The following is a 27,285-nucleotide window of genomic DNA, read 5'->3' on the forward strand; positions in this document are numbered from 1 at the left end:
ACATACACACACATATACATATATAAATACCGCACACCTATACAAGATGAGTCTAGATGTTTCATATCTAAAAAAATATTTCAACTCTTTATCAGTAAAACCATGTAGCACAGGCTAAAATTTCTTTGGCCATATTATGTGGATATCATATCTATGACTTTTAAAAAGCAACAACACCCAAAAATCCCTGCACCACCAGATTTCTTAAATTAAAACTGGCCCTCCTAATAACAGCCTCACTCTCTCAAAGCCTTAAATAACAATCCAACTCAATCAAATATAGTAGGAGCTGTAAGTAACAGCCAACACCCAGAGACATAACTGAGTCACCATCTGTGCCAATGTGGATTTCTAAAGCACCGTGTTGTTTCTGTGTGAGAGTGTGCAGGAGTACCTGGACTGAATAGCAAGATAAATGGTTCGTCTGAAAGCAACAAGGTTGACCTCTGTCTTGTCAAAGATGGTAACCTTCTCATCTGAGAGGGAAGCAGAGAGAGGGGAGAGTTTTTGGTGATGTAGACGAAGCAGCTTAAATTATTGCCAAACATTTCCTTCCTCAATATTCAACTGAATACAAGCAAATAAAAATCTAAAAAAAATAAATATATATAGAGCAAGTGTATCATGCAGGATCTCTAAGAAGATATATTATATCACAGCAGCACTTTAACAGAACCTTACAATCTTAAATACTGAATATTGCAGAATGTAACAGATTCTAGTTTCTCTTAATCTCTGCCCTGCCAATCTGGATTATGACCGACTTTAAATTTCTGCTGAGATTTGAAAATTTGTTGTCATGGACTTAGTTTTCCAAATGTAAAAAAAAAAAAAAGCAAAACAAAATAAATAAATTAGCATCTGATCTAAAACCTAGACGTTTTAAACCAAAGGAATATAAAGCTGTATCAAAAATGTTTTTAATTGATGCATCCATTAGTCCTCATTTGGCTCTTATTACAAAAATAAAAAGCTATGAAAGCATTTGCTATAAATTGATGTTTGCAGACCAGAAAAAAACTATAAGTTTGCAATTTGCTAGTCAGAATTTTCAGGATCTAAACTTCTGATCACCAATGAAGGCAGATAGACCAGAGAGTACCACCTGATTTCACTGTTAAAAGCTTCAAAAAGTTTATTTTCGTTATTGCTAGTCAGGCCTGAAACCCTTGGGGAATATCATATGCTTAAATAAAATATTAAGAACCAATGTGTTTGAGAACAACAAGATAAAAAAAGGAGCAGTCTCAATTAATTTTTTTTAATTTGTGTTAAAGTATCTTTAATTTGAATTTGGTCCTTAATTTGTCTCAAAAACACTGAATTTAAATAAGGTAGCAAACATTTCCACAGATAATAGGTTTATAAAGCTAGCTGAGTCTAAAAATGCAGGATTTTAAAATCAAAATACAAAACAAATGATACAAAAAAGGTTACAAAGACCCTCACTAACACTGTTTCCATACTATGTGGTAAAAATGAGCATAATGACCCTTTATTGAAATCATCAGAGACTTTGATCTATCCATCTTACCTTCTCCCCCTTCCTCGTTCTCCTCTTCCTCCTCCTCGTCTTCGTCGCTGCCATCTCCCTCCTCTCCTGAATCGCTGCTGCCCTCGTCTAGGATATCTGATAGAAGGTGACAGCTGATTGGTCAAACTGTGAGAGAGGAAATAACTGAACTAAACCTCAAAATGAAGGCCTTTCTAACCTCTCTTAATGGTTTTGTATTTCTCCTCGTTCTCCAGGAAGTCTGGGTCCATCTTGAAAACATCTACAAGGACACAAACACTGATTAAAGCGGACCCAAAACATAAATATATATATATATATATATATATATATATATTGTTAATTGTGCTCCTTCTTCTGCATCTTACTGAGAATATCTTCTGGGTTATACTCGTCATCCAGAGGTAGCATGTGGGTGAACTGGTCCTCTTCGTCCACCAGGTCCAGGCCGTCAGGGATGACAGGGTGATCTTTAAAACCATCCTTCCTGATGGCAAACATCACCTCAATCATGTACTGGATCCTTTTGTCGATGGTCGACTCATGGAGGATGTTCCTGAGACGCTCAAATATGGCTGCAAAGAGAGAAGGAATTTTTTTAGATATTCCGTACATTTCAAATGCAGAAATAAAATGAACATTTTCAAATTAAAGAACAAGTTTTATATCAAATCTGTCCTTTCAATACTTAGAAATAAGTGTATGTTAGAATTCACAAATGTGTTTTTTCCCCCAACCTTTAATTTCCTTTTATAGCTTTTTTTTATATATAAACAAAAAAGGTCTGCAATATTTTCTAATAATTTCTAAAATCTAATAAAATTAGATACTATGCAATGGCCTGGTCTCTCTATAAACGTAACACTGAATTCCTAAGCAAAGCAACTTGGAACATAAATACATTTCTTCCTTTGCATAGATTATTTTGTGTAACTAAATCAGGATGGCTAAAGATGCAGACATAAAAGTCAAATGATGGAATAAAATAGATAAAAATGTTCATTCATATTCTGGGGAGATTTTATCTGTGGGTATATCCAGCTGCTTATCTCAGATATTTACTATTACCACTGGTCTGATCAGGTCTGGACAGACCATAGGAGAACAGAAACTGTTGAAAGGATGTCAATCGAAAGAAGAGCGGCCATTTTGACTTGGTTGAGTAAGAAAAATTATATTTCAAAAATAAATGGTGGAGTACTAAAGTTAGAAAATTCACTTCATTAGATTGCAACCCACCTACAGACAATTTAACCAGCAGGAGGCTAAAAAGGTTAATTTACTAGAAAGATAGACAGACTAATGAGGCATGAACATTTTTTGGATTTGTATGAAATATTTCTTCAGCTTGAAGCCTTTAAAATAAATAAATTACAAAAACCTAAAACTAGAAGGAAGGAGAACCAAAAGCAATAAGAAAGGAAAGAGCAAAAAAGGAGGGAAACAAAGGAGATAGGACACAAAGAAGGAAGAAAAGCATTATATGAAAAATAGGGAATAATGACAGTTAAAGACACAAGCATTGGAGGTAAAAAGGACACCAAGGAAGAAGGATGCTTATTCATTTGATCAGATCACATTATGTTAAAGCGAGTGATGACGCCCACCATTGATTCCTCGAGGTGAGACCTCGGTCAGTTTGAGTCCACACTCCTTCAGGAAAGAGATGGCCACCTCCACGCTGTCGTCGGTCGGACGCTCCAGCAGCAGAGTGAGCATTTCCAAACATAAAACCTCATGGGCCTACAGAGGGAACGAAGTCAGAGAAGCAGGACGACCATGAACAGAGATAAACAACCTCACTGTATGCAACTCCACCGAGTTACAATAGAGGAATGAGAAAGCAGAACCTACCACATTTTGGTTGATGAGATGAGCCACAAACTTCGAAGCTGTCAGGCATTGTTGCTGCAAAAGAAGGTTTTAATGAACAAAAGGTAATAAAAACAACAACCTTTTAGACACATTTAGTGTCACCATGAGGATAAAACTGTTCCACTGCCCAATTAACTGCCTCAACAAAGTGAACATATTGCACAAAATTCAACAGCAGCACATGAAAACACATCCTAGGCTAGGTTGAAAAGCTCCCCCTACTGCCAATTACTGCTCTTATTTAGCTCCAGACCCATCTCCACTCAGTGCTTTGGACTCAAAAGGCTTCAATCTGTTCACACTGGAAAACTTCTACCTCAGGGAATTTGGGTGCATCCATTACACTGAAATTCTCATTCATTCGAAAGCTACAAACAATTAATGACTGACTAACATTTCTAACCATTATACTTCGACTGCATATCGATGAGAAATGTTAAATAATTTAAAGTTACTTTGAACCCAAAATTAAGCTCCTAATAAAAAAGAATGTTCCATGGAACTAAATAAATACAAAATTTTAAGATTGAAATATCACATAACAGCTCATTAATTCACAGGCTATTAAATATGCTAAATTAAAACCCAACTGGTTACCAAAGAAGCTTTTTTGACCTCAGAGAAGATTAAAAAGAGACGTAGGAGTGCAGTTAAGTGGTGACTACACATGCTGTGACTGGCTTTTAGTCACCTTGAGGTTGCGGCGGTAGCTCCTCCTAAAGTTTAGAATGAGGCGCTTAAGGATCAGCTCTCCAATCTGTGGGAACTTTGAGTTGATGATGGCCACCACAGCAGCATAGACATGAGTGAAGATGGGGGAAGCTGCCTGTGCCTGGAGCACTGACCGAGCCAGGAGACCCCTAACAGGAAGACAGAGGAGTGGTCAAGTTACAAGAGCAAACCTCTTCCTGTCTGTGATTCCAGTAAAGGCTGTTTTATATTGTTTAAGAAACATTTAAAAGGTTAATAAGTAAATCAGAATGTGAATTGGTGCACTTATTGTTGTGTATCTGAAGTAAACGTTTACCTTCCCCTGACGATGTTTTCCTGCAGCAGCTCCTGGATGATGTTTACAATGTTGGACACATTGACCTTGTTGATCAGACCATTGATGGACTTCTTCAGAGCCTCCCAGCTCATCCTCTGATAGGCCAGGCTGTAAAAAAAGACAACATCACAACTCCACTTATGAACATACATTTTACATTTGATGCAACGCACTTGACTGTTCAACCAAGCAATGTTTAGACTGAGATAATACATGTATCTGTGTGTTATTTAAATGTAGAGAGTCAGGATCATAATAATCATACCCTTCAGATTCGATTCGACAAACAATCTAACAAAAATATTGGGTTGAATGACGTCTATGGGACTCTGTAGACTGCAAAGCCTCCAACTGTTCAATCAAAGCAGATCGGAGGTCTATTTTGATTGGACCTTTGCAGAAATTCAACAGTAATAAAAAGAGCCAGACAGGAAGTAAGACAAGGCATCCATTTTTCTTCTACCCATTTTCTGACTGCAGAATTTAAGCACCGATCTCTGCACGGTTGTTTGATTAGCAAATGCAATTTTGTGGCCTGTGTTTATAATTCTGGCTTTTAATTCCTGATGAGGACTACCAGTACATACTCTCATATGAATACTCAAATCTAGGGGTGAAAAAAAACATTTGAGCTCAAATCGCGTTTCTAACATTTAAAGATTCAGAATCAATTCTCATTTTCTTTAAAAACTATTTTATTTTGTGGGTGCGGATGTGCCTTATCAGGCACTGTAGAGTTTGGCGAAACCGATGAGCAACCTGAGCTATGCACAGGCATGCAAGCGTTAGCCTAGCAGGCTACAGAGTGGTGTGTAGTGTTGTGTGAGCTACTGTGTTTGTTGCCGCTAAAGTATAGAGGACGAAGAAAAAGAAATTCAACAGCCTCAGCGGTCTTTAAAAGCAACCATTTGGAAACACTTGGGATTTTACTTTCAACCCGGCCCGGGTCAGGAAGGGCTTGACATGACTCATGCGATATGCAGAGATTGCAAAGATAAAGTTAAGTATTTCGGGAGTACTTCAAATCCCTGTTCTCATCTCGAAAGACATCACCCAGAGTTATTGGCAGAATTTATCTTTCGGTGTTTAATTATTGCAATAGGTAAATAAAACACTTACAATTATAAATTTTTTATAAATGTACTATTTTTTCATGCCAGCAGACTGGAATAGATCCTGAGAATTGTTTTGAATCGTAAATTAATTGTTTCTGAATCGAATCGTACGGATTTAAAAGAATCCGGAAAAAATCGGATCCCAAGAATAGATACTAAATCGAATTGTGGGAATCCCAAAGATTCACCGCCCTACTCAAAGCAGCCCATTTCTCGGTTTACACTGTGTGGTTGAAGCCTATATGTTTCGGATCGGAGCCTGTAGAGTCGGTCACAGGTGTTGCGTTTTGAGTGTAAAACAAATTTCCAAAAGACAATCAGTAAATGGGTTTGTAGTTTATAAGACTAAACTATAATCTAACAGTGCTGTAATCTTCCTGCATCAACAAAGAGATCAAGTAGGATCTAACCTGCTCTTGTCAGTGATTTGCTGCTGCATCATGCGCAGTTTGGCAGGAGGGATATAAGCGCCACCAGTCCTCGTCAGGATTGGGTCCAATTCCTCTTTTTTCTTCTTGACAGGGGGCTCTTCAGCTGCTTCTGGCTCCTTCTTCGCTGTAGGGGAGGCAGAGCGGTCCCGCCTCCTGAACTCTGACTCCTCGTCTCTGTTGCCTCGTCGATCAAAACGTCTATCCCTATCATCACGTCGATCATGATAGCGATCCCTACAACAAAGATAATAGAATTAGGATTAGGCTATTTCAATAGGCATTAATACAAACTGTATTCATTAAATACCTGTCCAATGGAAGGTCTCTTGAATGAAGGTCTATTAAAACGTGTCGTTGTTTCTTACCGTGCATAGCGTCTTCTGTCGAAGCGGTCTCTGCTCCGGTCTCTTTCTCTAGATCTCGAACGGTCCCGTCCTCTTGATCTGGATCTGTCTCGTCCCTTAGACCCAGACCTGTTCCGTTCCCTAGACCTAGATCTTCTCCGCTCTCTGGATCTCGATCTTTGTCTTTCTCTGGATCTGGACCTGGATCTTTGTCTTTCTCTGGATCGGGACCTTTGTTGTTCTTTTGATCTGGACCTTGACCTTATTTGTTCCCTGGATCTGGACCTCGACTTTTCCCGTCCCTTGGAACTTGATCTCTCCTTTTCAGTGGATTTGGATCTGCTTTTTTCTTTGGACCTGGATCTGTCTTCTTTCCTGGAACCCTTACTCTCTCTGGAAGAAGATCTATCACGTTCCTTGGACTTGGATCTCTAGAATGACAACAAAAGAGGAATCAGCAATTAATCACCTTTTCCAAGTAGTAAACCAACAACAATTATCTTAATGCAGGCTGAAATTGTCACAAGACAATTTTCCTGCATGTCACGAGAAATGCAGGAAAACATGCTGCCTTCTGTTAAAGAGGATTTGCGACAGTTTTGGAATTATGTAAAGGCCTATAGCTAGCTGCAGAAGTCGAGTCTATGATGCCAGTCAGGTAGATGCATGATTTGTATTCAAATTGTTCTTCTGAGGTGGTTTTCACAAATAAAAAGATAGAGTTCTCAGTCCTATGATTCAAACATGGCAAATGTCTGTAAGCGCATTCAAATTGTGCCTCAGATATTTGTGGGCAGTTTGAAATACACTTAACTATCTCTTCATACAATTATTGGATAATATCTATCTTATACAACTTCTGAAGAGCATAATCACAGGTCATGATGGACACCCTGAGTCTGTGCAGGCACCAGGCATTAAGTCTGAATTCTGATCAGATGCTAACAGACCCATCCTCATCAGTAAACAAGGAAAAGCAATAGATATTTATTATGTCTATGATGGAGGCAAAGAACACATCCAAAAGGTCAGGCTATGCCCCCCTCCAAGGAAATATTGTACCATTTAATTTAAAAGCACCAGTCTAAAGCACTGCATCAGAATCAGAAATACTTTAATAATCCCAGAGGGAAATTACTTTTGTTACAGTTACAGTTGTTGCATTACAATATTTAAGCAAAATTAAAGGATAGTATGAATCTAAAGTAAAAGGAATTCAATATTTTCCAGCCATATTTTCTCTGACTCCCTTCAAAGACTGAAGATATTCTTTATCTCAAGACTATTTCTCATAATTCCAGCTTTTTTCCATTTTTCCGTCACTTTATCTTTAAATATTTTAAATATTTAATATTTTAACAGTGCAACCTCATTTTAACACCCTTCACAGTTATAGAAGGGACATTTTTTATTGGTATTATGATAAAGAAACTTGCTGGGGATAGATAGGGTGTTACACCAAGAGAGCTCTTTGTTTGATGAAATAAACTTAAAAAAGGGATTTATTTAAGCTGTGGATCAATAAAAACTTAACTTTTACAATAATACCACTTTTGCTCTTTTGACAACACCTTTTGATTCACCCAATGTGGCTTGATTACCGGTACACAAATTACACAATGTCTTCAAGACTCTAGAAAGCCATGGAAATGCCAAACTTAATTTAAGTAAAAATAGAAAACATTATTAAAATACATGTAAAAATGTATATTTTGTGTGACTAAATAGAAATACAGAAATTATGATACCCCTTTCCCACTGGCCAAAAAACATTTAAATGTGAGAACGATCTGCTTTTAGCGGCAGTAGGAACAGGTCACTGATGCGTGTCTACCAAGGTCAAACGACTCGGCAAGACACTGGCATCAAAAATGTCTCGCCTCTGATTGGCTTGCTGTGGGAAGACCAGAGCCTGATTGACCCGTTAAATTACGTGACACCATTGAACACAACATACGGACATCAAACCACTGCGCAGCAGCGTCTCTTTCGACTACGCAATTAGTCGAAACAACTGGTTAAATTCGTAAACATGGACAGATAAAAGAGCAGAACAATAAAGCAAACTGACTACGCCCCATCTTTCTTTCATGTTGCTCTCCATTGTTTACTTTCTAATTTTTTATTGATTTCTGTCGCAGTGGTGACATCATCAAAGCTAACCCAGCGTGATGGTGTCACCACACCCACAGCTGTGGGGGGACAGAGCCCACGCAGCTTGCCAGCAAGGAATCAGACCCAGATTCACATAAGTAACAGATCTAAGATTCAAAACAATAAATCTTTGCTGAAATTTGACTGATTTTCTGGTCTGATGCTAAAATCGGCCCCAGTTTTCGGTAACATCTATCATATACACACGCACACATATATATAGTAGTGGGAAAAAAAGTATTCAACTATTCACCGTAGTTAAATAAACGGAGATCGATGGATTTCCCTCAGTCGGCACTTTATTTTCATATCTTTGCAAAGAGAGAACAGTTCATCATACAGGCGTTACTGCTCTGTATTCAGCCCTGTTCTGACTAGACAGAGTTTGTCTCCCTTACTTATGTTGATGAAAAAACTGTAAAGATTGTGTCAGAGTCAAAACAAATTACACACACTTAAACAAACCTTGAGAGAAAGCATTCACCTCTACTCTGCTTATTGCTTAAAAATATTTCGCGTACTGCTGTTAACCTCTCTAACATCACAGCAGAGTTATGCTGCTTCGTTAGTCTAACTAGTCATCAGAGCTTTGTCATGCAGCACAGCTAAATAGGCACTTCTTAAGTGATAATTTAAAATGTTTATCTTTAATTCAACATTATATTTACATACAGAACCACACTTAGTCTATTTTACGCCTTTGTCACCAAGAAACAAATATAATACTCCTGGATCAGACTCTCGATCCATTCATTCTTCTGTTCTAGCGTCCCTCCCTCTGCTATGGCAGCACTTCTCTTACAAAGATCAGTGAGGCTCCGCTGAACAATGAACAGTGGTGCCCTCTACTGGACACCAGTAACATCTCAACACTTAAAGAAAGTCCTAAACAGAGGTTATCAACTAATTGAATGGAACACATTTTAATGTAGAAAAAACAGAAAATAATCTTAAATTGATTGTTTGTTTACATCCCTAATTGGCACAAACCTATTGTGATGCTGATATATCGTCAATCCCTACTAATGACGTTGCATAGTGGCGGCAGTGATTGTACCAGTCTATCATGGTAAAGCCAAAGCTGACCTGAAGAATGATGCTTTGATCAAGGTAGAGGAAACCAATTTAGGAGGGAGGTTAAAGTTATTGATATGGCAGCGGATTCATTTTTATTTCGTAGTTTACACTTTGAGAAGTTGAGAGAGCTTAACTCTAACAAATGGATCTTACTTGTACATGAGCAACACTGCTCCTAATCTTCCTTAGCGCTCTTGAATGTTCATCGTCATCATCACTGCTGCTGCTGCTGTCTGAGCTGCTGGAGTCAGAGGCCTTTGACTGGTTACGACCTGCGGAACTGCCCTCAGGAGAGGACTGCTTTCTAGAGTCTCTCTCACTGTCATTAGCCTGCTGGGGTCTTTGTGCTCCTGGACTAGATTCATCCTCTGAAGGTCCTACAATCAAAAAGTACAATATATTTGTTAGATACAAACAAAACAACAATAAATATGGAAACTGAAGAAGTAGAGACAATAAAGTTACCATTTTTCTCTCTTTGTTTAGGACTGGAGCTTTCACTTCTTGCTGGAGAATCCATCCTTCTAAAATTAAGAGATTCTTATTTAATCCCACAGGGGAAAACAAATATAGACACGCATATATTGCACCGATGAAAACAGCAACCTTCTAATCAGTAACTCTGTCTTTATTATTTACAGCAAAGACCTCATAAAAGTACCTTTAATTCTTTGACCTACTCAGAACTGCAACATCATCCTTTAATGTAACAAAAACATTATCGGTTGAATGAAGGGCAAACTAAAGCCTGTGGATAAATCAATGTCACATTTACAGATAGCGAGAATCTTATGTCTACTTTTACAAGTTGTATTAACATTGGTGGATAACAGACTGTAGCTGAAGCTAGTTACTAGTAGAAGTTCTATGTTTATCTGATCAATTGTAGATTGTCTAATTGATATTAATGGGGTGACAAATTCTATAGGGAGCTCTGGGAAGGCAAAAATGGAGTTCACCCATGAAGCATAAAGTTAACTTCAGAACCTTTTTTTGTTGTCACTTGTTTTAGCAAGATATACTTTGGAAACAAAATCTTTTGGACAGAGATATTAAAGAAATATCTAAATCAGATCTGAAACCTGGATCGGGTATCAGCTCTGTATTGAATAATTAGCTGGATAGGATATTGGTGATTTGAAATCTTATATAGGAGGTCCATTCCAGTGCATTTTACATTGAACTTTTAGTTTTTTCTTTTCGCTGCTCATTTGTTAACAAATACCATAAAGTAAATCTTTGTCTGTGATCATTTGCTACTTTTTTAAAACAATGTTTATGTCAAGGCTAAAGCCTTCAATCAAATGGCAAACGGCTCATCCCTTCAACAGTTGAATCGGATTAGTATCGGCCAATATCCTCAGCTTAGGTATCGTATCAGATTGGATCAAAAATTAAAATTAAAATTGGAACTGGATCGATGAATCTCTAATCTAAATATCGATTTATTTTCTTATGATCATAAGTTGGTATATTGTTATAGTGAAAAATGTATTAAAAAATGTATCCTCAAAGTCAGCCCTCAAGGGCTGCTATCCTGCAGGTTTTAGATGTTTCTGTGCTGCAGCACAGCTAATTCCAATTGATAGCTGATTAACAGACGTTTGCTGAACTGCAATCATCAGAATAGGCTGTTCTAAATCAGGGAAACCTCTAAAACCTACAGGAAAGCAGCCCTTAACCCCCAGATTCATCATCCTCTGTCACCGCTCCGCCCAGCCCCGCTCATGTATGTGGTGCGGAGCACTTGTGCATCCATGTTTATCAATGAGAACTGTTCCACATCCATCACTACTCATCCGCTCGTCACCGTCCACATACGTCCTTCACTGTCTCAAAACAGCTATTTTTGTTCGGCTGCGGTCCAGCCAGCGTTAAGCGTTCATTACCGCATGTTTTTCTCCTATGAATTAAATATCATGCATGCTCTGCTCGAGCTTCAAAAAAGTTGCAGCGGAGCGAGACGGAAGGAACCGCAGAGGCTGCAGGCTTTTCTTTGCGCAGGCGGTCTGGAGCGGAGCGGTTGAGAAGCATGTGGGACTTTGGTGTAAGGTCCAACTTTGGGCATTCTTCGTAAATAGAGAGAGAAATGAAAACACAAAACAAAAAAGTCAAATAAATAACAAAGAAAAAAAGGTATTTACACTGCTGGTTCAGCCCACAATCTGCTTTCATACACAAATCTCGAGACCAGACCAGAACTATACAACTGCATAAAATGTCTACCTTAAGTTTTTATAGTGAATTAAATGATTTTACTTTAAATTCCCTGTAATTACATGATGAAACATACTATACAAATTTATATCACTATACAATAAAGTACAATTGATTTAAAACATACTTCCCTCGTTACCCCCTGTATACTAAACAATGCAGGACGCACGATGAGGCTGAAACTCGGCCCAATTGAAAAATGCTCACACAACTGGAGAATCGGCCCAAAAATGGCAACAAAAAAAAAATTGTAGTGTGTGCCCGGCTTTAGGGCACAGAGCTAGGAATCCTGAAGTTCTGAGTTTGAGTCCAAATCCCACAGACTCTGGGTCTCTGAGCAAGACCCTTAACTCCACACTGCTCCATGGGCGCCCCACGGTTGCAGCCCACTGCTCCCCAAGGGGATGGGTTAAATGCAGAAGTAAATTTCTCCAATGTGAGATCAATAAAGTTCAATTATTATTATTATTATTATATTAATGACCTGCTCCTCCCAGGTGTAAAAAACAATACAACTTACTATGGTTACTCATAACAACTATAACTATAATACATTAACTATAATATACAAACACCAGAAAAAAAAAAGAAACTCTGATCCACAGAGGAACTAAAATTATATATATAAAAAAAAATAACTCCAGATTAGTCTAGCAGAACAACTTCAATGTGCAGCCACCTGAAAATAAAAATATATTTAGTTTTTACTGTAGGTGTCTTGCTCTATAAGTGTACATGATGGAGGAAGAGAAAGCGTCTGTGAGGAAAAGGAAAAACATAGGAAGGATCACCACTGTTAAAATCACAATGATTTACACAATAACTTAAAATAAATTAAATGTCGCAAATGACAAACCATCAAAATAGGAGAGAAGTCCAGACTTAGACCAGAAAACTATATATATATATATATACACTATATATAACTATAATCTTCAATTTGGCTTCTTTTTTAGGCATTCCAACATAGATTAGCTGGTTCGCAGCACTTGAAATAAACCTTCATTGTATGAGCAGCTTTTTCAAAGCACTACTTTAAATCTGTTCTTTATATATATTTTCTTCTATATATTGGGACACCCAATGATTAGAAAACCGTTGATCAATAACAGTCTAATATGAAATCTAATCAATATGTGATAAAAATGTGTACTTTGATTTCTTCTCTATTTAAATCAATTGAAACACCAATTTTAATAATTGATAAAGATTTAGATTATTAAAACCAACACAGTCTTTGTTTTTCGTCATATCAGAATATGACGACAGCTGAAGAGTAAGGCGAGGAAAAAGAGAGCGGAAATCCCTAATTTAGTCAAAATACGCATTTAATTAATTTACTGAGGATTCATTTGAGGACTCACGAAAACATTAACGCGGGTAACTAATAAATATTTCCAGCATAGGGGAGCAGTTTTATCCACATGTCTGTTTGAGTGAGCTAAAGTTAGCTGGTATGCTAACACTACCTTAATTCTATAATAAACAAAAGTAAATGTAGTCGCGACTACTGCTAAAATCCATCTAATCTGTTCTCAGTTTTTTTTTCTGGTTAAAAAACTTACGCTTCATAGGAAGCACGAGCCGTAAAATAATGTCTTACCGTCGCACTTTCAGAGTTTTCTTATTTTTACAGTCGTTTCTTATGGCGGAAAACGTTCCGCTGTAAACACCTAGCTCTTCCGGGTTACGAATCTCTTCCGGTTTTCAAAATAAAGGTTTCAATCCGTTTGAATGAAAAAAAATAAATCAAAAGTAAAAAGCAAGAATAAAAAAACAAAATAAAACAGGAGGCAATGGGAAAAAAGAAATAATGGGCCGATCAGTCCTTATTAATACAGCAATATTTCAGCTGAATAGAAATATGTAGCTAACAGAGGTGACATGTTGACGGTAATGATGGCAACAAAGACAAAATGATAGAATTCAAAATCTCTAATAAAAGTTATGAAGTGTTAAAAATTATCATTGCCATAGCTATAAAATAGTTATACTAATAATAATAAAGTATAGAGAAACAAAGAAATATAAACATTGTACAAGGATGCCAGTTAAACCTATAAGAAACAGGAATTAATTATCGAGAAGCGATATACAGATACAGATTTGATTTATCCACCTTCTTTCAAAGAAGTTATCCTTCGTAAGAGAAAATAAGTAAAAATGTAGATTGTAGTTATTAACATCTTAGAGCTCAACAGAAATAACTGAATATTGAGAAATAGTTGGATCACCATTGGCTAAAATACTAAACAATTCCACATAGTTGTCTAATGATGAATCTGACTTAGACTAACTTAAATGTCGTTTTGTATACACAAAGTGTATACTTTCTTTCTGAATAAAAGGTAATGCTGGCCACAAATAAAAGGCAACACAAAAAGATTCAAGCCAGATGCACCTATTTGAGAGAATTGGACCAGGATTGTGGAGGAGATCTGAATCATACAAATAAAAAATAGGCACACAATCTTCAGCTGGATATAGGTTTGTTTAATAGTGGAAGAAATTGACCATATTCCAAAGGTGTAGAATTGTTTCTATGAATACAGTTCAATGGATATAGTCTGCATTATACAAGAAAACCATTGTTCATTGTTTTGATTTTTCTGTTTTTTTTTTTACATATTAGATAGAAAAAAGCTGTAGAAAAATATTTTTGAAAAACAAATTTACCGGTAAAAGAAAAATTGCGATCATAAGATTACTGAGCAAACTTTGTGTGTTTCCAGAAAAAGGTCTTTCAAAAAATGAAAGCCAGTGTTTGACCAAAGTTTATTGGTGGAGATCTTATCATCTGGGGCATGGTGGTAGAATGATCATGATAGAGATATTACACAATTGTCTGAGCATTGACTCACACAAAATTACTTTTTCCTTACAGATCATTGATAACAGTTGGTTCAAAAGTTTGCATTTTATTTCCACATAATTTTAAGAGTCAAAATCCTAACTATACTGCACCTGTAATGCTTTGGTTTGATGTAATCTAAGGTAACTTCCAAGTAATCTTAGTAAAATGCATCTTCTTTGCACAATGTAACATCTACATTTATAAGTTTAATTTAATTAATCAAATTTTTCCCTTTCCTTTAAAGGTTTACAGTGGACAATGGTCTTTAATTTGCTGGGTACCCATTATCAAAACAAGGACAATATGTTTTTCTATTAAAGACTTTAAATCTTACTTAGACTCTTACTTCCTAAATGTTTATAGTTTAATAATTTCATTTGATACTCTTCCTCTTTTTGAAGTTAATCCCTATAGGGTGCTTTAGCTTCATCTTTTGAAAATTTTTCTAGTTTTATTTGGGTTTATTTTATCTTTATAGGGGTCAAAATATTACACTTTTTCTGTAAAGGTAAATTTGTGTTTTTACAGGAGCTAAAATGTAAGTCGACTTGTACTTGGAGGAATAAGATGTCCAAAACATTAAAGTTTTAATTATGCGTAGTGAAGTAAAAAGTTAAATAAAAAACAAGGAGCCTTACACTTCATTATATGGAAAATAAATAAATCTTTATTATCATCATCATCTCTACAGTGACCCCTCCCTATACCACATTTAGGACACATCAATACAAAATACACATAGTCATCATTATTGTTATCAGACATGAATAGAAATTTATAACCACCGACATTCAGTAAAGTGTAATTAAGAGTGGATTCTTGATCTAAAAATTATAAACAGTGTTTGTCCAGCAGATATGCGTTTGTGAAAATGACCGCAGGCTCAAAACTTGTGTTAATCAAAACCTAGAGCGTTCACAGCTCTGAAACAATGATGGGGCCAAATGATAACACCTGAGCCAGGAGTTTTATTCACTCACACTCAGAAAAATTGCAAATGTGACCTCGGTTTTGGAATATTAAGCTAAGCTTTGCATTTCAGTTTTAAGATTACAGAAATCCTACCAACACAGATCAGCTCTCAAACAAACAAATGTACTAATGTGACCTTGTGCACAAATTTGTACAGTTATCGCCCCAAGTAAGCAGAGAAAAAAAAAATTAAGTTAGAAACATCATATTGACAGATCTCCCAGCCAATCACATTCAACTTACTTATGTACAGTGCTTTTCACTTAATTTAGTGACTGTTCAAAAACTCGATGCACATCTCATGAACTACACTCCCACTTTGAGGAAAAAAGAAAGGAATTAGTGGTTAAGCTACTGCTTCTGAAGTTTTTCATGTATTAGAGGCGCAGCACATCTGAAATGTTTGCTATGATCCACCAAAAAAAAAAAAAAACAACATAAAAATATATTCGATGTGTTCACATTATTGCACGCATTTTTCACCAAAATGAAACCAACATGCTGATGCACCGAAAACCCACAAAGCTCTTCCATCCAAGCAGTTGACACATAGTCATCCTCATCACCTTAACATACAAAAATCTTTAACCTTCATCCCTCAGCACATCATGGTAACACACACTGATCACTTTCTGTACCTCGCTCACACTAAACCACATTAGAAGCATTTAAGAAATCAACCAGCTGAAAAATGGAGCTTCAAAGTTGTTAAATTGGGTGCTTTCCAAGAAATACTATGCATTTAAACATTACATCTTGTTTTTTAATTGCTCAAAAATAGAAAAAATATAATTTTAAATCAGAAATTTGAAACAGTTTTTATGCCCCTGTTATTGTAAGCAAAAATTGGTTTCAAGTTGTTGAGGACTTTTTTCGGATTGTAAGGTGACTGAAAGACAGTGACTAAAGCAGAAGAATGAGGATGGTGACTGATGAGGATGATTATGTGTCATCTTTGCAATTTTTCTCTTTAAAACTGCTTTTTTTAGGGTGAAATGTGCATGGAATGGGGGGGGGGCAACCTTTCACAAAAAACAATTATTAATACATTCTAAATGGATGTTAAAGACTGATGGCAAATAAAATCAACGCTTCTCTTTGCATTTAGTTTTTTGTAATATGCTTCTACCTCATAATCCTGCTAAGCAGGAGTTTAAATACAATCTTTTCTTTATGAAAAAACACAAAGATGACTGTAATATGAAAACAGCTAATGCCTCAAAAAACAGGTTGAACATGTACAAAAATATTAAAGTTGAATTAAAGCAAATCTACTATTTGTTTGACAAGATTTACTCATTTAAAAAAAAGAGCTACCGGTATCATTAAACTTAATGGAACTGCAAGAAAACAGGAAGTACTGTTTAACTACTATTGTACAAGAGGCTGTTTGTAGTGGTGATTAAAGATTGAATACTTGTAGTATTAGTGGCAGTAGTGCTAGCTCAATGGTAGGGGTTGTTGACCACAGCTTTTGTTTTTACATATATATCAAAATAGAAACAGGAAATGAGAAATAACAAATTTTCACTGGTAATCCAAAAAGTGGAAGCCTCTGCTCTGCAGCTCGGGAATGCTGGAGGAGGTACCACAGGTGGCGTCGGCGGGGTTTGTCACAGTTGGATCATCAGTGTTACCAACATACAGTGTTGCAGGCACAACGTGTTGCACAGTGTTACTCTGGTGTACAGTGTTAAAGACAAGGCAGTGGTTTTTGTCCAAGCTGTGGTTACTAAGGCAGGAGGGCTACACCGGGTGTTGCTGAGCAGAAAAGGGTGAGCCCTGTGGAGAAGCAGCAGCGAGCAGCTCATTGTAGATCTCTCGTCGGACCTCCTGGGCCAAGTTCTCACGGATCTGGGGGAAAAAAAGGAACAGAATGGATGCAAAGGTGGTTTTTAGGATATGATCGCTGCAAAGTCAACGAACAATCCCATAAAAAATACAAGTGTTCAAGTTGTTGATTTCATAAACATTAAAAAGTTGTCCTTTTACCTCTCTAATAAGCTTTTGAAAGTTTTCGGCTCTATATTTTCCAAAATCTCCTTCACGTTCTTGTGCCTCGTCTCCCTCTCTTCCTTTTTCTTCCTCTACCTCTTCACCGTCTCTCTGAGCTTCCTCCTCTGCCACCAGCTCCGTCTGAACGTTGGGTCGACCGGGAGGGGCAGGGGTTATGTTGATAGATGCACGATACACTCCTTGCCTCTGCTTGCTGTCGTCTTCCTCTCTCCTGACAGGACTGGGTGAGCGGGTGGAGGGGACGCTGGAGGGGCCGCGGCCATGGTAACCGCGGCCATCGTAACCTATTTCTGATTGGAGGAAGAACTGCTCTCTGAGGAGGTCTGATACCTGGGCAGACAGGAAGTGAGATAGCAGAACATCAAAATAAAGATAGAATGTTTTGATCATCACATCGCAGAGTTTGAGTTGTTGCTATGTGTGCTGACCGGTTCCATGGCTCTCAGTGCAGAAGCGGTGGACAGGCTCTCAACACTGTTGTCTCTATGGAGACCCTGCCAAAACACAACAACATTCTTAAACGGTCGCTTTGTGTGATGTTTGTGGATTTAGAATAAACATAAACCATCTTGCATCCAGTTCAGGATGAGTACCATATTTGTTAAACATCTGTACACATGTTCTTACTCCAAGATGCGAGTGAGGCGTCAGATCCAATAGTCTGTCCTCCAGCTGTTGTTCCAGCTCCTGGAGTTCCTCTCTGACTGCAGACCGCAGACACTGAAGCTGCTCCGCCTCTATCCTAAAAAATCAAAACAACAAAACGGTCAAAAACAGAAGCAAGCAATCAGGTTGGTTCTTAACAGCTCCATAGCTCTGCGCAGCATGAATGCGTTTGCTCTAGTGTGTCACCTGTCAGCAGGACTCAGGTGCTTGTAAACGACAGCCTGCTGCCGCATGATTGACAGCTCCAGGTCCATCATCTGGTTACGGAACATGTTCAGACTTCGCCTCTTCTGTTGAAACTCTGCCACAGACTGAAAACAAAATATTTATAGGTAAATAGAGATGGATCCATCACAGCCTGGCAGAGCATTCCTCTAATCTACAATATTTACCATTAATTTTCAGATTATGGTCTGGACTTTGACTGGACCATTTTAAGAAATAAATGCTTTGATCTAACTCATATTTAATTGTTTTCAAAGCCAGTTAGCAACACTGAATTTTATCATTAAGGATATCGCAAAAATAAATACGCATCTAAAACCTGTAAATCATTTACATGTAATAAAACATCACCATACCGCTTCCAAATTAATGCAACAGTCTTATAATTTGGAGACACGTCTTGACTAAACTAATCATGATTCAACTCACAAACCTCTAGTGAATAAAAAGCATGGAAAATTTTTCAGAAAAAGGAGGCAATAAAAACATACCTGTCGGCTGCTTGCAGCTGCTCTGAGCTCACTGAACACATCAGGGGAATTGATCCGGGTCTGGAGGATAAGAAAAAACAAAGTTAGCCAATAAAGAAAAAAAAAACAACAAAATAGAAACGACTCATTAAGAGCAGAAGGAGAGAAATTTACCAGAAAATAACCTATAGGAACTATAGCTCTAATTCGATAACTGTAGATTAAAGATCTATTTTTAAAGTAAGTAAAGTTTTTTCTGTTAAGAAGGTAGGAAAAAAAATCAGTTTGTAAATCTAAATCATGCTAAAGAGAAACATAATCTGCTGCTTAGCAATTTTAAGCTGAGAGAGCTTTAGAGGAACAACATCCGAAGGCGACTGAAGTGGACTAACCTGACTGAGACTCTGAACCGTTCCCCTGATCTCATGCAGAACCTTCCTCAGCTGCATCTCGGTGCTGGTTGGGCATCGTCCTTGTGCCGCAGGAGGAGGGAGACCAGGGTGGAGACCGGGGCTCATGATGTACCCTTGTGTACCGTAGTAAGGGGAACCGAATTGGTGCATGTGAGGAACAGTTGGGAAAGGCAATGAATGGCCGAAGGAAGGGTTATATCCCTGTGGAGCCATCGGTGGAGTCCCAGGTGGAATGTGACCCAAACCAATGTTCTGAGGAGCTGAGGAGGGATGGGGATGGTTCAAGTTGTTGAGGCTGCCGTGTAGAGGGATTGGGGGTGTTGCAGGCTGGTGCAGACTGGTTAGACTGGAATAGTGACTGATTGAAGGGTTGTGCTGGTTAGAAATGTAAGGAGGACTAAAGTACTGGTATGGACCAGCAGGGTAAGAAACAGGACTAGGGAATGGGCTATTTTCAGGGCCCGGCAATAAAGCACCGGGTTTGGGGAACATCATGGGTCCAGGATGGCAACCTTGATGGTTGTGGTAACGACTAGGCTGCTGATGACTAGTTGATAGATCAGGAACACTCTGGGTGCTCCAGGAATGGCCGTAGGCTGGTGGGGAATCAGGGGGAGGACTGGAGCTATGCAAAGAATAAGAAGACTGCATTAGATAGCGAGGAATGGGTTTGGGAGGAATGGCAGTTGGCGGTTTATCTTTAGAGCCAGGGTTTATGATCACAGTGGAAACGCATGTGCTTTGTTCGCTCTCATCTCTCTCCTCTATCACCTCATCTTCCTTTCGCCCTGCCTCCTCCTGGCCATATTTAAAGGAGTACCTGGGAGGGGTACAGAATGCTTGACCCTGACCAAACTGGATCCTGACTGAAGACACGACCTTAGAGGGTGAGAGGAGGGAGGAAGGTAAGGAGGAGGACCTCTGCATGGGGATTACACCACGTCTACCTGGTCTTCCTCCTGGAGATTGGGGCGGGCTGTCGCACTGGATGCTGCTGTACTGACCCAACTGCCTCAGCTGCTGTAGCTTGGCTCGATTCAGTGCGCTAAGAACCGGAGACGTTGGAACAGTTTCAGACTCAAGAGCCTTTTCCTCAGCTCCCTCTGAGGTTCCTTCTGTGTCCAACTGCGGCTCGCCACGCTGCGGTTCTTTTTCTGAACAAGATTTATTCTGATTGTTTTCTGTTCCTGGTTGTGGTTCCGTTTCACGATCAGTTCTGTCCCTACCATCCAGTTGTTCCCCTTCACCTGCAAGTCTGATTGTTGGAAGCTGGTGAACTGAGTAGAGTGGAACCTGCCCCAAACACTCTCCCTGCATCTCTTCTTCCACATTGGTACCGCTTGGTTCCGCCTTAGAATGAGCAGCAGAAGGTGCATCTTGCTCCCGGCCATCAGGAAGCTCAAACGCAGGTTGGTCGAGCGGCTGAGGCGTTGCCACGTCTTGTGAGGGGTGTGATGTCACAGTGGTCTCGCTGTCACAGCTGTCACAACTCTCCTGCACCTAATTATAAATATACCAAATTCACATTTCATAAATTTGGTCAAAAAATTCAGAGCCAACATTTAATTGACAGAACAACCATTCAACAAAGAATTTACTCTTACATTTAAAAAGTTTCAGTTGACCTTAAAATGTACCTAAACCGGACCTTTTATAGTTTGTCCAAGAATCTCTTAACCAATCTGTCCCAGAGCACTTACAGTCAGTTTAGCGCCACTACCTTCTGAACAAGTAATTCATCATTCATCCATTTCTACAAAAATAAAATAAATAATAACAGTAATCCACGCTAAACCCTCTTTCCTTGGCAGCAATTGACCCATCAACATATAAGTTATCTATAACACCCTAGACAAGGATGAGGCAAAGCTAGGTGCTTCTATTAAAAAAAAAAAAGTTAATTTTTTAAAACATTTTCTGTACAAATCATTCAAGCAAAAGGCTTTTCTCAACATATCACATTCTATTCTGTTGGAAAACAGTGCAGAAAGATGCGCTGCTCATGCAGGATGCCTCTTTATGCTGAGGTGTTGGGTCGGCGTATGAGGATCTGGTTTGGAATCATTTTCCTCATATTTCTGCATAATCTGCGTCTGTAGCTACTTCTACAAAAACTTTAGCTGTTTCTACTTTTAGTCCACAACCATTATAAGGGGTCCTTGCTTTTTGTTAAATATATATATTTTCCTTCTTATTAAAGCTTAGTAAATAATGTTCTGTTATGCATCTCTTGTAAACCCAAATAGGCGTCTAAACTATGACATTACTTTTACATTCCTAGTTTTTCCAAAAGCAACAACTAGCAGGGAGATTTTTTTTAGAGTAAATTATCATTCTATATCCAATAAACCATTGACACTATCAGAGCTAGAAATTATAAGTGCATTAAGTTCATTGAGAATTGATAATGGTAAATGAAGATACTACTTGATGCAAAACAAATACTATTTGGAGCATCTGCTTGTTGTTTCATATGCTTATTTCAGGTGATGTACTGCTACCCACTGGCATCTTAAAAGGAATAAAAAGTTGGTTTACTTCCAGAGTGCTATATAAACAAGCACTGGCGTATATCACAGAACTTTTCGTTCCGTATGTCCTCAGCAGATGCCTCGGGGGCTGTGACCAGGACCTGCTGGCTATGCTAATTTACAGCAGAAGGCAAGAGCATTTCAGTAGAACAGCTCCAGAACCTCTGCAGGCAAAGTGATCGAAGCATAGATAGAAACAACAACCTGATGAGTATTATTATACATTCATATATTTCCAAAAATATTTAAACTGTTCCATCACCAAGTTAACGTTTAGCTTTACCTAATTAATGTTGTGTGAAGTTCCACGTGATGCAAGATTAACTGGTTTTTCAGTTCTCCTGAAGAACAAACTGGACGGACTACAGCTTTGTGTTTAACATGTGTCAACATGTAACTGCTCCCTGTGTGAGAATGGATTTATAAGCAATTACTTGGGGACCAGGTTATTAAAGCAGACTTTAGACTGAACCTCAAGACTTAAACTTGATCTAATAAATTGTTGTAGTGAGATCTTTAGCCTTATACAGAAACAAATAATAAAATAAAAATACTAATCAATACTTTGTTGAAAAGGAATACAGTGTCTTACAAATTAATGAATATCCTTTAAACTAGAATTTAATTTGAACTTTTGTTGCATGAGCTGAGGGTCTCTGCAGCTCCTCCAGAGTAACCTCTGAGCTTCTTTGATAAATGCTCTCGTTGAGGTGGACAGTGATGTCTCGGAAGATTTGCAGTTGTGCCATCTCAGTTTAACTTTCAGATGATTCATTTAGAAATGTATAGCGAGATGTTCCATTCTTTGAATGTTGTTTTACGCTCTAACTTGCCTTTTAGCTTCTCCACAACATATCCGACTTGTCAGTGTTTGTTTTGGAATTGGAACAAAAACATAAAACAAAAAACACTCCTTTAATAGTAGCATTGGACTCACTTAGAAGAACCAAATTAAAGGGGGCTAAATACAAGAAAATGTCAAACTTAACTGCAGGGGTGAGTATCGGCATGGGTGTTTTGATACGATATGTATCGCGGTACTTGGATCAAGATATTGCAATGTCACTATATATTGCAATATTTTTCCCTATCAAAATTAAATCTATAGATAAAAAACCCAGTGCTGTGTATTTTCATCAGAAGATTTAGTTATTTAGGTATCCGTGTTGTTTGGGGTCTGAGTGAGTCCACGTCTTCCACTATGAGTGCCTCCACTACAGGTATGGTGCAGCTCCGCAAAGAAAAAGGGCTCCACAGTGTCATCTGACAGAGTGGCGGTGCAGAGGTAGCCCACTTCCCCTCAGTTTTAGGTAAAAATATTTAGTTTAAAAAAAAAAAACGATACCAGGAACTGAAAGGTCGATATTATATCAGGCAGATGAAAATCACGATGTATCGCCAAAACAATTTTTTTCCCCACACTCCTACTTAACTGTTGGTATAGGGTTAAAAAATCTGACTCTGTCAAGGAAAATGGCATTGAAACACATTAGTGGCTGTACTTTGCAAATAAAGCAATCAAAATTATATATTTCCTTTACACTGTATTAGATCGTGTGTATGGTATTTGAACCAATGTAATGTATTTCCTTATCTTTTATTAGACTATGTACAGTGTTGGTAGAGGGTATAAGCAGTTTGTAAATGCGGCTGTAGGAGCAAGGGGAAATCAAACTAACCTTGAGGTAGCTGCTAGAGTCCCCAGAAGTCTCCTCAGCAAAACCACTGCTGTCAGACTGTTGACTAACAGTCCTCGACAAGTCTATAAGAGGAAGAACAAAGAAGAGTAAAAAGTGTTGTCACTACCGTACTCTTTCTGGCCTGCAGGTGGCAGGGTAGATTTAGGTTAACTGCACTTAGAGCAGAGATATTGGGGGGAAAAAACCCAACAATCATTCACATCTGAAGGAAAGAGGAAAAATATTTATGGTATTGTAGTTTTTAAATGGAAAAATGTGGATTCCTAGAGCACCTTTTATGGCATGTTCTGGCCAATAACCTAAACTTGTTTTGGGGTTTAATACAGCGTCTTTATATAGATCATTTTAATTCAAGCAGAGCCAAGTTTATTAAGAAAATACTTCAAAAACAGCAGACACTGAACAACATGCTGGCAAATGGGATGAATGATTAAATATGAAAAAAAATTAGGGCCAATAACATGTTAATTAAAAATACAATTTGATAATTCAATTACAAGTAAGTAAAAACACCCCCTAAAAATAAATAAAAAAGTAATAGTGTTAATTATTTTTTACCTCGAAGGGTAAAAAATAATAAATTGATTGAAGGATGTTAAAAAAAAGTATTAGTATCAAGTTGATGGGCTTTAGAACCAATACAGCTAAATAAATCAATAAATTATCACTTATCAGGTCCTAAAGGTAATATTCTTATTACCAATGTAAAGGTACCACAAAAAAGATTTTTTCAAGTTCAACAATGCAGATGGTACTATGCTTGGTTTTATGGTTCTAAGTTAAATTAACAGCACAACACTCCTGCAGTGCAGTACCTCTGCAACCCACTAGGAGGACAGACCACTGTGTCGATGACCTTATGATTTTGACAAAAAGAAATGCACTCAGACTAAAAGACAGGCATGTGTCATGCATGTTGGTGCACAGTCGATGTCGTCAAAGGCAGTTAAGTGATACTAATAATCATGGATGCGAGTCAGAACTTACCAGTGGTTCTAGATGTTCTGGAAGGCAGGGCCTCGTCTTCATTAGTGTGAATCTAAACAACAAACAGGGAACATTTAAAAGACACACATAAATAGACGAATCTTTAAACACTAATCAAATCAAAGTTTTATATGAATACAGTAACTTAAAATGCTTCCACTCAGGAAGATATAACCAGATGTGACAGTAAAGGCTCACTGATTTAATTAGCTGTCATTTGTTTATACATTCACGTGTTTCTTCTTGAATACTTTATTTGCTTTAAAGGTCACTTTTATTCAGAAAAACATCAGGTGATTTTTCACCAGGATAATCATCTATGTCATAGTGCAGGTTAAACCCCCCGCCTTCCTTTTCACTTCTCATGTTAGTGTGTAAACAAGCAATTTTGCCTTAATTTGCATTGATTTGCCTGTCAGAGTAGCTTAGCAGGCTGAGTTGACTGACCACAGGGAGAGCAGATGAAAATAAGATGGTTTGGTAAAAGGCCTCAGTGATGTCATCGTGCCACCTGTACGTGGGAAGAGTCTACCCTTAGAGAAAAAGGAATGCAGAGGAACAACCCAAATTCCCATACCTCCTCCATGTCAAAGGAATCCGCGTTCTCTGTGCGAAGCTGAGTGAGTTGGGGCGGGGTGAGCTTGGGGGGAGCTTTCTCAGGGCTGGAGGGGAGGTTAGTTTCCTTTCCATCCACCTGATCGCTCTCCGTTTTCTGACATGTCAAGTGAAGCTGAGGTGAACCTGGCAGGTGCTCTGATCCAGAGCTGCTCTGTTCAGGACTGAGAGGTCGATAAATGTTATTCCCTTTATGGCTGATGACACAAATTTACTGATATTATATATTTCATTTACATTAGTCTACTTGACAAAAACAAAAAAAACAAAAGCATTTTGTGGATTACTATTATTCTTAATGTGTCAACAACTGCCTATTGGGAAAGATTGTACAGCTAATGGTCTGAAACTTACTGCCATTTGGTTTATCATTATATGTAAGGGATAATCATCAACAATAGAAGGATTAAATGCTTAGAATACGATACACTGTAATTAGTCGATACAATAAAAGACTTTTGAATAGCATATATGTAATTGGATTTATGGATATAAAATGCTCTAATTTTGGAGATGAACCTGCCAAACACATCCAGCTGATCCAACAACAAACTAAACAATAAAAATACATAAACCTTTGTCTTTCAAGTCTGAAATTGTAAAAGATTTTTCACTTTTTCCCTATCAAGGAGCCTACTATACTTCATCCCTTCTGACATAATCTCATCTAGAGGATATATAAACAGTGCAGTTTACCTGCTCTCCATTAGCCGTTCAGCATCCCCGCCTCCGTTGGTTTCCTCTGTAACCGTAGCCAGGGGGAAATTATCTTTCCTGCGGAGGAGCTTTTGGTTGGCCACCTCCCCCTGGTGGTCAGAGTTGGCGGTAGATCTATGGTGGTCCGTACCACTACGAGGGTGACCGTTGAGATGTGGAAGATCAGGGGAAGCGGCGTGTCCGTTGGGCTGGGTTGGAGAGAGCCCCTCGGGGGAGTCTGAGGCCGACCCAAGCAGATTTTGTCTGCTGATTCTCTTTATGAGTTTGGCCATGTTCCTAGGGTTGGTCCTCTTTGGAGTAGACTGCGCTTCAACACTACTTCCTTCTTGTTGTCCTTTTTCTCCTTCTCCACCTAATAGAATTACAACACAACAAACACAAGGATGATTCAACAAGTGGTTACGTTTCATTCAGTATGATCACTTTTCTTTGTCAAATGAAAAAAAAAAGACAGGTCATGTCATGAAGGTCATACTGCAACTATTTTTAAATTCATAATTGTGGGAAGCTAACCCTAAACATACTAACCCCAAAGTGGTTGCTATAAGGATTCGTTTTTCTGCAGAGATACAGAATCTGGTCAGCATTTATGGGAATATATGGTTAAAATTAAATCCTGAAAGGAAACCTGCAAAAGACACAGGCCTAAGTACAGTCAAAGCTACAATAGATAGATGTGTGTTGGTGCAAGAGCATGGTCCAACTAAAATTCTTTGCCATGACTTAAAAAGTTACTGTTCAGGTATCCTAAATCCAATCAAACTGATTTGGAAAGGAAATACAGTTGGTAGCTGCATACCACCAAATTGCTGATGCTAAGTTCAACAAAGAATTGAATATACAAATGCGTGCCTCTCTTTTAAGGACTTAATTTGAAAAAAAAAAAAAAAAAAAAAAAAAAAACTAAGAGAAAAAATATTTTTGGCAATGCTAGGTGAATATCTATGTTGGTTTTTGTAGACTACAACTTAACAAAATGGTTAAAAAAACTGGACTCCATTTACAAAAAAGAATGCAGTGTTTTCTGGACTATAAGCTGCTATTTTTCCCCCATGCTTTGAACCATGTGACTTATGTGAAGGTGCAGCTTTACTGTGGATTTTTCTTCAACCGCCATGGGGCAGAATTCAAACTTGAAAATCAAAGAAGAAAGCTCTATTTCTCAGCAAATGCTAGCAGCAGGAACAACGGAACAACAAATGTCCTGAATTCACACATTTTGACATTTGTTGCATTGGAGTAACCTGGCAGGTGTTCAGTCTGTCCGTGAAAAGGAGGGATGTTTATTACAGTATTTCGAGCTGATTGGGTGACATGCCAGCTAGTACCCGCCCTTCCATAACAC

At 38.1% G+C, this 27,285-nt stretch overlaps 2 protein-coding genes across 2 annotated transcripts in view; both read right to left on the reverse strand.

The window, feature by feature from the left end:
• The window catches only part of cwc22 (CWC22 homolog, spliceosome-associated protein), a 23,542-nt gene extending 10,082 nt beyond the window's left edge, over positions 1–13,460 (reverse strand). Inside the window, exons 1-13 of the mRNA XM_015400252.1 lie at positions 13,378–13,460; positions 10,023–10,081; positions 9,711–9,934; positions 6,348–6,757; positions 5,962–6,216; positions 4,416–4,544; positions 4,080–4,248; positions 3,368–3,421; positions 3,121–3,256; positions 1,882–2,088; positions 1,713–1,775; positions 1,535–1,630; positions 395–476 (exon numbers count right to left, since the gene is read on the reverse strand). Coding sequence (XP_015255738.1) covers positions 395–476; positions 1,535–1,630; positions 1,713–1,775; positions 1,882–2,088; positions 3,121–3,256; positions 3,368–3,421; positions 4,080–4,248; positions 4,416–4,544; positions 5,962–6,216; positions 6,348–6,757; positions 9,711–9,934; positions 10,023–10,077 — 1,880 coding nt within the window. The 5' untranslated portion in view covers positions 10,078–10,081; positions 13,378–13,460. The remainder of the gene's footprint in view (positions 1–394; positions 477–1,534; positions 1,631–1,712; positions 1,776–1,881; positions 2,089–3,120; positions 3,257–3,367; positions 3,422–4,079; positions 4,249–4,415; positions 4,545–5,961; positions 6,217–6,347; positions 6,758–9,710; positions 9,935–10,022; positions 10,082–13,377) is intronic.
• A 1,824-nt stretch (positions 13,461–15,284) lies between these two features.
• Positions 15,285–27,285, reverse strand: part of ssfa2 (sperm specific antigen 2) — a 61,463-nt gene continuing 49,462 nt past the window's right edge. Inside the window, exons 12-22 of the mRNA XM_015400253.1 lie at positions 25,920–26,292; positions 25,186–25,387; positions 24,609–24,660; positions 23,601–23,683; positions 19,370–20,890; positions 18,999–19,058; positions 18,469–18,593; positions 18,244–18,358; positions 18,045–18,110; positions 17,593–17,946; positions 15,285–17,454 (exon numbers count right to left, since the gene is read on the reverse strand). Of these exons, the coding sequence (XP_015255739.1) occupies positions 17,347–17,454; positions 17,593–17,946; positions 18,045–18,110; positions 18,244–18,358; positions 18,469–18,593; positions 18,999–19,058; positions 19,370–20,890; positions 23,601–23,683; positions 24,609–24,660; positions 25,186–25,387; positions 25,920–26,292 (3,059 nt within the window). The 3' untranslated portion in view covers positions 15,285–17,346. The remainder of the gene's footprint in view (positions 17,455–17,592; positions 17,947–18,044; positions 18,111–18,243; positions 18,359–18,468; positions 18,594–18,998; positions 19,059–19,369; positions 20,891–23,600; positions 23,684–24,608; positions 24,661–25,185; positions 25,388–25,919; positions 26,293–27,285) is intronic.

This window comes from Cyprinodon variegatus, unplaced genomic scaffold, assembly GCF_000732505.1.
Source record: "Cyprinodon variegatus isolate N-32 unplaced genomic scaffold, C_variegatus-1.0 Scaffold1088, whole genome shotgun sequence".
Classification (NCBI taxonomy): domain Eukaryota; kingdom Metazoa; phylum Chordata; class Actinopteri; order Cyprinodontiformes; family Cyprinodontidae; genus Cyprinodon; species Cyprinodon variegatus.